The sequence below is a fragment of the Apis dorsata genome, unplaced genomic scaffold, assembly GCF_000469605.1.
Source record: "Apis dorsata unplaced genomic scaffold, Apis dorsata 1.3 scaffold_324, whole genome shotgun sequence".
NCBI classification, from domain to species: domain Eukaryota; kingdom Metazoa; phylum Arthropoda; class Insecta; order Hymenoptera; family Apidae; genus Apis; species Apis dorsata.
In genome coordinates, this window is record NW_006263592.1 from 8,013 (window position 1) to 19,078 (window position 11,066).

The following is an 11,066-nucleotide window of genomic DNA, read 5'->3' on the forward strand; positions in this document are numbered from 1 at the left end:
ATATTACATATTATATTATTTGCTATATTTAATAATTATTTATCTTTTTTATTATTTATTTACTTTAATTTAAATTATAATTTAATTATTTATTTAATTATAATTAAATAAATAAATAATATTTTTAATTCTTTCAAAATAAATATTTTATTTGTTGATATGGCAAAATAAATTTTTCATTATTGGTTTATTCTTGCAGAGCCAAATATAAACTAACCAATCAGATTTATGACAATCACTGAATATGTATAATTCATTGATATAAGAAAATAATGCTGTTTTGCTTGCCATTTTAACTCCAAAGTGTATTGTCATTCAGGGTGAGAAGTGTTTGAAATTTATTTAATAAAAAATATTGAAAAAAATGGTTTTTTTAAGTGAAATTCCAGGAAGATCTTTATCAGATTATGCTACAGAAGGAGCAAAAATGAGAAATTTCAATCCTTATGCTGATAATGGAGGGTAAGTTTTAAATATAACCTAAATTTTTTTAAGATTAATATATAAATATTTTATTACAAATATATTATCTATTCTTAATAAATATTGTGTATTTATTATCTAAATTTTATTACAATTTTATTTTTTATACATTTTATATATTATAATTATAGGAGTGTTATAGCTCTTGCAGGAGATAATTTTTGTGTAATAGCAGCAGATACGCGTCTCAGTACAGGTTTTTCTATTTATACGCGTGAACAACAAAAACTATTTCCTTTATCATCAAAAACTGTTTTGGGTTGTTCAGGTTGTTGGTGTGATACACTTACTTTAACTAGAATTTTATCTGCTCGAATGCAGGTAAAAATATTTCAAAATATATTAAATGATAGAATTTATTAGTTTTCTTTTGATTATTAAAATTGAATATTTATGATATGATGACTTTATATATTATGATCTTCGTTTTATATAACAGATGTATGAGCATGAACATCAAAAAGAAATGCCAACACCAGCAGTTGCACAAATACTATCAACAATGTTATATTATAAACGTTTTTTCCCTTATTATGTAAGTAATATTCTTGGTGGATTAGATGAAAATGGTAAAGGTTGTGTCTATAGTTATGATCCCATTGGACATTGTGAAATAACAAAATATAGAGCAGGTGGTTCTGCTGGAGCTCTTTTACAGCCTCTCTTGGATAATCAGGTATTAAACAATGTTATTAAAAAATTATATTAAATTTCATTGTAATTTATTGTTAAAGTAATATACCTGTTTAGATTGGGTATAAAAATCAAGAAGGTGTTGAACCTGCTCCTTTGACTCAAGAGAGAGCTGTTGCAATTATAAAAGATGTTTTCACATCAGCAGCAGAAAGAGATATTTACACTGGTGATTCCATATTTATTAAAATTATAACAAGTGATGGTATAGAAAATTTCAGTTTTGCATTGAGAAAAGATTAATGAAATGGAATAAAAATAATGTATTATTAAATTTCCATATGAATAAAATTAATATTAAAAAATAATTAATATTTATTTAATAATTTTTTATTTTTATATACAACTATTATAATTCTTATCATATTATACATTGAAATGAATGTGTATGTGTATGTATAAATGTTATCAAACCAATGATTTATATGCATACACATATTAATCTTTTATTTCTATTTGCATTAATACTATTTTATTTAACCTACATTAATCAAATTGTAAAATATATTCATAAATGTATATCACAATAATAATAATCAGATGTATTTCAAAAATGTAACAAAATTGTATATAAATTAATCTATAAATTAATATCTGCAATGTGAGAACTGAACACATAACATTTAAAATTAAATAAGAGTGTGCTTCTTGTATTTTATACATGAAGACATACTATAACAATTTACTTTATAATAAACAATAATATATTTAATAAAATAACATTTTATTTTAAAGAATATAATAAAATAACGAAAGTTAAAGAGTGTGAGAATTGTTCTCAATCCTACAATTTTTCTTGCAGTTCTGTGTAGGGAACAATATATGAAGGTATGAAGTACAGATTCTTCTTCACAAAATTCACTTTTTATTCCCAGGAGTTGATAATGGTTTACCACGATCTTTGCCACGTAATTTTATTCCCAACACTCGTTCAATTTTGCCAATCACCATTTGATTTGGTATTCCACGACCTGCTTCATAGTCATTGATAACTTGTGCTTTTTCATTCACTTTCTGTATAATTATATATAACAATATAATTATATAAATGATATACATATACATAACATATTTATGCTATGTAAGTAAATAACATACTGTTGCAAGATCTTTTTGAGATAATCCTTTACTTTGTCTTCCCTGTTGAATTAATTTACCAAGATCAAGTGGAATTTTATCATGTTTCAATTCTTCTGTTTCTCTATCCAATTTAGCAGTGTTTTTAGTTGCTACGTGTTGTTTATTTGTTCCTCCACCCCCTGGAGGAAAGAACAATTCATCTTTATATACTTTTCAAAAAATTATTTGTTGATTTTATGAATTTTATGTTGTATTACGAAAAAAGATGTAAATAGTTAGAATAGACAGAATTCAATACCACATATTGGCATCATAATATTATCTTCATAATATTTAAACACATGAATATATCTTCAACCAACAAAAATCATGAAATCAATCACAGATTAAAAAATGAATCACGTAAATTTAACAAACTTAATGAAGTTTACGTACATTTTGCTTGAGTTTCGACCACGAAACCTTGACGACGTGCAGCATTCACTGCCTGTAAATAAACACAATTATACAACAGTATATGTAAGAATTATTATAGATAAAATAGATCAAAATATTTTTATAAAAGTTACTTGTTCCGATTTAAGTACTGAAGCTTTTGGGGGACGTTTTCGCAGAGTAATAGGAGTAGTGTCCCAGTCTGACATATTGAAAAAAGTTGAATACGCCGATAGAAATTAAAAATTATATTATCAACGCACACGTAATATGCGGTAACTACTGTTCTGTCGTACTTGTTCCGAATCTTCCAGTAACTTCTCTGTATACGTTCCAAAAAGCATGATTTAACGTACAGTCTCAAAATCGACCCACATCCAGATTGTCCAATTTTCCCTAAATTATTTCAAATACATTTTTCAAAATATTTAATTTAATTTTATTTATGTAATTATAAATATTTATTTAAAATTTGTTAAATATTAATTTTTGCAATACACTGATTTGCTTTTTGTATAAAAGTATATACTATATATAATCCCATTTAATTTTCTATATTCATGAAATGCGCGTAAATCAAATGACCGCGGTATTTAAATAATTATAAATATATTTATATTATAAAAATTGTAATTAAATTGGAAATTCATAGAATTATATTAATAGAATTATATAAATTCATTGATTTTCATCTTTATGCAATAAAAATAAAAATTTATTCATAATGAAAATAAATATAAATGAAAATATTTAATAACTTTTAATAGAAGAATAATTGTTAATTTTATTAAAATATTTATATTACTTTCTCATAAATTACAGTAAAAGTATAATAATAAATTATTTAAAAAGAATATTCATCAAAAATATTTTTTTTAATTATTTTTATTTAAAAATTATCTATATTAATTTTATTTAATTATATAGTTATATTTAATTCTTATAAAATTATCGTTAAATTAAAAAAAGAGAATAAAATAAATTCACTATAATAATTAACAGTATTAAAATTATACTAATTCAACAAATGCATTACCAATCATAGCTGTTTGTTTTGCATGATTTGCTAAGTTACTGTGTCCCGTATTTTACATTGGTGATTTGGAATTCAGATTTATTTGAAATTTTTAAAACAAATGAGAAATGTCTTTCATTCGGACACTTTGGAAATGTAATTTTGGTCCTCGACTTTTCAAAGTTTATGAAATAACTTGGATCGGACGTTTAGTAGAAGTATGTATTAAAAGTGTATCAAATTTATTAGACCAGTGTATTTTAGGTTATGTCTATATTAATTATTTCAGAAATCATATGAGCCTAATAGTTTAGAACGCTGGGGCGATCAAATCGTAATTTGCGTAAGTATTTTATTATAAAAAATATATTATGTTATAATTCTTTCTTAATAAAAGAAAAATTGATTTTAACTTACTAACAATAATAATAAAGATTGAATCATTTTATAATTCAAATTAAAATTAATTAAACAATGGAAATTATTCATAAAGTAATATTAATATTAAAATTAATAAATTTATTTTAGTTTGCAGCAATTTGGTCTATAAGTCTTTATACAATTCCATTAGTGGCTATCTTTTTCTATCAACATAGTATTTCTATAACTGAGAATATTTCTTCTTTGAGTAAATTAGCAGCTGGTGCTAGTGCAATTTTCATTGCAGCATTAACTGCTCGAGGTTGTTCTAGAGCCACTAATCCAGTATATTTAAAATTCTTAAAAACACTCAATGAAGCAAATGCACATTATAATGCAGAAACAAAGCAAGAACTTGATAAATATGAATTTGAGTTTTGGGCAAGACCTATAGATTTTAAGGTTAACGATATAGAAAGGTACATTTTTTTTTCCTTTATTATAAAATAATATATATTTATCTTTTTATTAATTTTTTAAATTTATTTTCATAAGAGATGCAACTAGAGAAAAGTTGACTTTAGAAAAAATTGCAGCCTCTAGTGGCCGCATAAAAAGGCAAACTGGTAAAGAATATATATTTACATTGCCTTGTAAGTTTTTATCATATATTGTAGCTCACACTTTTGCTATTAAAATGATATATCCTGGAAGTGTATCTGTTCTTAATTGGATATTTCGTAAGTTAAATGGATCATTATTATAAACATGTTACAAATTGTTAATAATATATATATATTTTTTCTTAATAATATAATATATTAATATAGGATCTACACTTTTACAAGGAAGAATACATCTAATAAAGCATGGTGGGGAAAGGTACAAATTGTTAACTGCAGATAAAAATGAAATTGACACTATATTTATTGACCAACGTAACAAGTAATGTAAACGTTAATAACGTTTTTTTTTTCTAAATGCATTATTTTATGACATTATTTTTATACATATATGTATTAACTTTATAGAACAACAAATGGCAATGTATTAGTTATTACTTGTGAAGGAAATTGTGGATTTTATGAAACTGGTATTAAATCAACTCCAATGAATAAAGGATATTCCATATTGGGTTGGAATCATCCAGGATTTGGTTGTAGTACTGTAAGTATTATTTTTATATTAAATTTTATAATTTATTTGTACTGATACTTTGATGAGAAGAATTGCTATTACTTTATCATACTTTGTTTTAAATTGCAAAGATGAAATTTTGGTAATGTTGCAGTTAATATCAATTATATATTTAAATTAAATGTAATTGAAGTAATGGCAAGACTTCTCATTCAGTCAAACTATGATTGTAAAATGATAACAGTAAGACATGAAAATGACTACAAAGGGTGCGCCGTATCCTCTCCAAGAAGAAAATGCTATCGATTGTGTAATGCGTTTTGCGATCGATTACTTAACATTTCCTGAGGAACAAATAATTCTTTATGGTTGGAGTATTGGTGGATATACTGCGACATGGGCTGCTATGAATTATCCTTCTATACAAAGTTTGGTAAGATTGCTCTATTATTTATTTTATATATTAATTTAATTCAACTAATTTTACATAAAATATTTTAAAAAATTAGTAGTGAAAAATTATAGTAAAATATTTTATAGGTATTAGATGCTACATTTGATGATGTACTTCCATTAGCTATTATGACCATGTCTTCATCATTAGAGGGTTTAGTTCGGAATATTATTAGGGATCACTTTAATTTGAATATTGCTGAACAATTAAATAGGTACTATAATATTCATTATAATATCGAATAAAATTATATACATACATAAATATATATATATATATATAAATGAACATACAATTTTATATTTAAATATTGTATATTTTTTTTTTATATTTAAAATTTTAATAGATTATACGTATATGTTATATATAAACAAATAAATCTTTTTTTTTAGATACAATGGCACAGTATTGCTTATACGAAGAACAGAAGATGAAGTAGTCTGTACACCTAGTGGTAATAGTTTATCAGGAAATCGAGGTAACATGTTGCTTACAAAATTTTTAATACGACGTTATCCAGAACTTTTTGCGGAAAATTCAGAATGTGCTGCGCTTTTAGCGAGATTTTTGTCTGCAGATATATCTACTAGAAGTAAGAAATCAATATTAAATATAAATTTTAAGTTAATCCTTCAATATTACATTGAAATGATATATTTTAATATTTTAATATTGATATTTGCAGAATCAATAATTGAAACAGTGAACGTTGATGAAAAACAATGTTTAAATTTTGTTGCAAAGGATATAGAAAAGAATAATGGTATTATAAATTATCCTTCTATGCTTGGTCAAGACTGTGATTCTAAAATAAAACAACAGATCATTCTATTTCTGGTATGTAATTACATAAAGTTAATAGATGCATGAAATTATAATTATCTGATATAAATAAAACGATAAATGATTTATATTTAGGCAACAATGTATATGAAGGATCAACCATCATCACATTGTACACCATTAGCAGTGGATTTGTTTCAGCCTGGTTGGAATCCTACGACTGCAATGTCCATAGCAGAATGAAAGTTCTGTGATATAATTGACTAAGAGCTTCATTCAAGATTCTTATTCTTATGATAATAGGAACTCTTAAGAGTCATAATAATTTTCGATGCATTTTACATTAAGTTTTACTAATAAGTGTTATTTATTCTATATGAATTTCAGTCTATTTTTTCAAAATGATACAAATATTATCAATTCCAAATTGATAAAAACATTACTTTTAATTATAATTTTTATATCCATTAACTAAAGTTCTAGTCTATTATAATTTCGGTATTTTATAATTTGGAAATTTGTATCTTCATTAACAATATGCACAATAATATAATTGTTTATATATAAACAAAACTTATAAAAATTTGATACAACGATTTTATTTTGGAAAATTCATAATTAATTCGTATCTTTACATTTTGCAAAACATTTAAAAATAAATAGATATATCAATATTTCATAAAAGAATTATATAAAAAATAATTCAATAATTATTACGTGCTTTGTATACGATCTAAAACAGTTTTAAGAGAATCTTTTGAATCTTGTAAAGAATCCATAACTTTTTTTTTGCTTATTCTTATCGGCTTTTCCAAAAAAAACTTTAACGTATTTCGCGTTTCTTGTAAAAAATAATCTTTTTGACTAACTATTTCTAATGCTTTAAAACATCCTTCTAAATTCCAATCAATTTTTCCACTGCTTTTATCTTCTGCCTGAAGTATAAGAAAATAATACTATTTTTTATCTGAAATATATATATATATATATATACATATCTAAATTAACTATTATAAAATACTTACTTTTATTAAACCTAAGTTGACTAGCAAAGCATTATTCCAAATAGAAATCTGATCATTTTCAATTGCAAAAAAGCATAACTTTGAATACAATGCATCTGTAAGATTTTGAGCTCTTAATCTTACATCAACGTAACCACTTGTATTAAGTGCTGATACTTTCATAATTATTCTTGTATACTCTTCAATGAATTTTAATTCCGAAGATGTATCAGTATTTGATGAGTTCTAAAATGTAAAAAAGAAAAATATTATTATTAAAAAGCATAATACAATATTTATTGTAATATTATTAATATTACTTTAATTAAATGTAATTATTTACTTTGGCATAAGTTATAAAATCTTGTACTATATCATCTGGCAATAATAGTAAATTTTCTCCTGTTGGTGATTTTAAAAAATCTATAACAGATATTTTTGATCGTGTTATGTTGCCATTTATAATTGTATCCTTATTAATATCTCTATTTTCTTTACTTTCATTTTCACTTTCATCACTTTTTTCATCACTTTCTTCATCATTTTCCTCTTCATCTTCTTCCTCATCTTTTTCTTTATCTTCTTTATCACTTTCATCATCATCTAATGTACTTAATGATCCAATTCTTTCAGAAATTGTAAGTGAATCACGCAAAATAGTACAGCCTTCTTTACCAAAATTATTTCCATCCAATTGTAAAGTTGCCAATTGTTTTTTATCAGCCATAGCAAGAGCTATGGGATTGGCACCCTTTGTTTTTATTTCATTATAACTTAAATTAAGTTCAGTAAGTGATGGATAACTACCTTCAACACCTAATGCTTCTGCCAAAACCATACTTCCTTGAGTTTTAAGTAAACAATCACCAAGATTAAGTTGTTCTAAATTTTTGAAATTTGGTAATGCTTTGGCAATTGCTTGAGCTCCTTTTAATCCAACAGTATTATCATTAAGATTTAAAATTCGTAAACCAGGATTATATGATAATCCATTAGCAAGTGCTGTTATCCCTTCATGATATATACCATTCTGAGGCATAGCAACTTCTTCTAAACTAGTTAACTTTTGGAAAACAGAAGCTAATGCTTTTGCACCTTCATTTTCCAATCTATTTCTTCCAGCAACAAATACTTTTAATGCTAAGGGAGGTGAGCCTAAGAAGAAGTTTTATTAGTTTATTAATAATATATATTTTATTAATAATAATAAATTAAAATAAAATTAATAATAAATTTTACCTGCTTCAAAACTATTATTATAACAATCTAATAATGCCTTTGCCAACATTTTTCCACCTGATATTCCAAGTCCATTGTTATCTAATCTTAACACACGAAGAGTATAACAAGAACTAGAAGTCAAGAAATTTGCTAATCCTTCAATCCCAATCGGACCAAAAGCATTATCACTTAAATCAAGTTCAAAGAGATGAGTACCAGCAGTACATAATGCAGAGCCAAGATATTCAAGTGCTTTTGGTATTTCTGATTTTAAACGACCAGTAAACATATCTTTCCAAAGTGCACGTTTCATTAATGAACCATTTTCTTCCAATGCCTGAGCCACAGCTTTAGCAGCAAGTGGTCCTAAAGTATTGCCTTCCAAATCTAAATATTCTAGATTTGTACATGCTCGTATTGCTTTGACTATTTCCAACGCTAATTAAACAGAAAATTAAATGTTCAATTTACATAACCTTAAAATGTTTATGAATTGCATAATCTTATAAAATTTAAGAATATAATAAATTATTCATATTGAGATAATAAATAACTTACCATCTTCTTCAGTATCAAGCTTAAGCGATTTTTTTGCAAATGATACACCAATACCGGCATTATTTTGAGTAACATCTTGTAATTCAGTACCAAGATCATTTAAATTAAATGAAGACATTGCTTATGTTTAAATATAATTATAAATTATAATGATGATATTTAAATATTTTTTCGTTATGTAAAATGTTAAATGATTAATGATATAAACACTATTTTTTGATTATTAATAATCACCTAATCTCAAAACTCATTCATAATGTTGATATAAACGGAACATGACGCCACGCGAATAAACGCGGGAGAAATATACCAACTGTTAAAAAAAATTGACACATATGTATAAAATATTACATCTTTCGCTCTTATTCATATGTATTTTTAATTAGTTATTTGTGCTAGATTATATATTTATTTTTTATGAAAATATGTAAAAAACATATAATAGCAGCAGTGCATAAAAATATATATATAATTTATTTTTTATTATCATCTTTTTATTTTTTTTAGGATATTACATTGTAATAATGTTGACAATTAATATTATGACATTATAATTTATATATATATTTATAAAAGATTTCGATTACTAACAAACGCACATGCGTATGAACATGATTAAATCAATTTCGCGCCAAATGTATTACTGTCAGTGATCTATCTAATATTTGTTCATAGGCATACGCCCGCAGTTGCAGTTGCTACTGCACAGTCCGCACCCGTACGTTCGCGTAGTGCGTTTCAGAATACTATCTTTATTAAAACACCAACGTATACACATACACATATAAGCAAAATCGAATTTTAAAAGCTAAGGAAAACTGCTGGTGATCAACGAGATTTTATAGACGATAGACATTCGCTATTTGTGTTGATGTGGCCGCGTCAAATGAATGTGCAATTTATTAGTGGTTGTTTTGAGACTGGATTGTTACTCGATTAGAATGGTTGCAAGTGTCGCGCGCATCGCTGGCAACCCGTGCAGTGTTGTGCCAAAATAAATCGACGATAGTTATTCCTTGGGAGCTGCCAGTGGACGAATGTACTTCACTATTCGAGTCCGTTTGCTAGCGGCGGGACAAGCTATGTGGAATTGCGATTGCCCGCTCTTTTGTCTCTACGAAGACTATGGGTGTCATATCCCTTTGATGTGCATCCCGGTATTTTAAAAACGATCGTCTTCGCCAAGCGAAAGTGTTTTGCTTGGCTATTATCGTTTCTACATTCTGGATTTCGTTTTTTTTATCTATTTGAATTATATTTTAAAAAAAGGCTAGAACAACACATATTTCATCATAGTGTTTTCAACAATTTTTATCCGCCCTGACGTGATTTGCCCGGTTTGCCCGCCACAGGACGGGTTATGTTTCCCACTTTCATCGGAATCTTAGGTGAGCTTTCATTTCCTTTCGTCATGAAGAGAAAGAATTATGATAAGATACTTTATGAATTTTTTTCTTTTCTTAATTATTATACTATACCACTAGGAAGATCGATGCTTACAATTGAGAGCTCTTGTCAATGACCCCAAGTTTAGCAACAGAATTATTTTCATTGTTTTTTTCCCTATTGTATTACATTCTACATAAGGTATCAATGCACGATCGTATTTATATTTGTGTTTGCGATTAATATTGTTGAAAATGTTTTATTTTATCATATTTTGGAAAGTTTTTCAAAACTTTTTATTCCTTTATAATAAAATTCTTTTTATAAATATTTATTTTAATTACTTAATGCTAGTTTTATTATTTTAATGAAGTACTAAAAATTATATATAAAAAAAAAAATAAATACATAAATAAAATTTACAATTTATTAAATATATTATAAATAATATAATTTA

At 25.5% G+C, this 11,066-nt stretch overlaps 5 protein-coding genes across 6 annotated transcripts in view; 3 read left to right on the top strand and 2 right to left on the bottom strand.

Moving 5' to 3' along the window:
- The first annotated feature begins 221 nt into the window (after nt 1-221).
- On the top strand, nt 222-1,484 carry LOC102672847 (proteasome subunit beta type-1). Its single transcript, XM_006617689.2, has 4 exons — nt 222-462; nt 615-804; nt 923-1,159; nt 1,234-1,484. Exons 1-4 carry the CDS (start codon nt 365-367, stop codon nt 1,417-1,419), a joined length of 711 nt encoding a protein of 236 aa, XP_006617752.1. The 5' UTR covers nt 222-364; the 3' UTR covers nt 1,420-1,484.
- Nucleotides 1,485-1,490: 6 nt separating this feature from the next.
- LOC102673336 (endothelial differentiation-related factor 1 homolog) lies at nt 1,491-3,092 on the bottom strand. Its single transcript, XM_006617692.2, has 4 exons — nt 2,826-3,092; nt 2,692-2,743; nt 2,275-2,435; nt 1,491-2,190 (listed from the first exon to the last, which is right to left on the bottom strand). Exons 1-4 carry the CDS (start codon nt 2,898-2,900, stop codon nt 2,035-2,037), a joined length of 444 nt encoding a protein of 147 aa, XP_006617755.1. The 5' UTR covers nt 2,901-3,092; the 3' UTR covers nt 1,491-2,034.
- Nucleotides 3,093-3,708: 616 nt separating this feature from the next.
- On the top strand, nt 3,709-7,028 carry LOC102673688 (phosphatidylserine lipase ABHD16A). The gene is made up of 11 exons (XM_006617695.1): nt 3,709-3,924; nt 3,996-4,049; nt 4,235-4,545; nt 4,622-4,806; nt 4,897-5,011; nt 5,098-5,233; nt 5,472-5,636; nt 5,744-5,871; nt 6,050-6,249; nt 6,343-6,494; nt 6,576-7,028. Exons 1-11 carry the CDS (start codon nt 3,835-3,837, stop codon nt 6,681-6,683), a joined length of 1,644 nt encoding a protein of 547 aa, XP_006617758.1. The 5' UTR covers nt 3,709-3,834; the 3' UTR covers nt 6,684-7,028.
- Nucleotides 6,011-9,549, bottom strand: LOC102673562 (ran GTPase-activating protein 1). Of its 2 annotated transcripts, none has more exons than XM_006617694.2 (5): nt 9,224-9,549; nt 8,684-9,103; nt 7,788-8,599; nt 7,466-7,690; nt 6,011-7,375 (listed from the first exon to the last, which is right to left on the bottom strand). In XM_006617694.2, the coding sequence occupies exons 1-5, from the start codon at nt 9,339-9,341 to the stop codon at nt 7,154-7,156; spliced, it is 1,797 nt and encodes a 598-aa protein (XP_006617757.1). In that variant the 5' UTR covers nt 9,342-9,549; the 3' UTR covers nt 6,011-7,153. The 2 variants fall into 2 exon arrangements, with proteins under 2 accessions (XP_006617757.1, XP_031367310.1); XM_031511450.1 differs by having other exon boundaries at nt 7,234-7,407.
- A 335-nt stretch (nt 9,550-9,884) lies between these two features.
- The window catches only part of LOC102673910 (mucin-5AC), a 10,046-nt gene continuing 8,864 nt past the window's right edge, over nt 9,885-11,066 (top strand). The window contains exon 1 of the mRNA XM_031511449.1: nt 9,885-10,611. Coding sequence (XP_031367309.1) covers nt 10,584-10,611 — 28 coding nt within the window. The 5' untranslated portion in view covers nt 9,885-10,583. The remainder of the gene's footprint in view (nt 10,612-11,066) is intronic.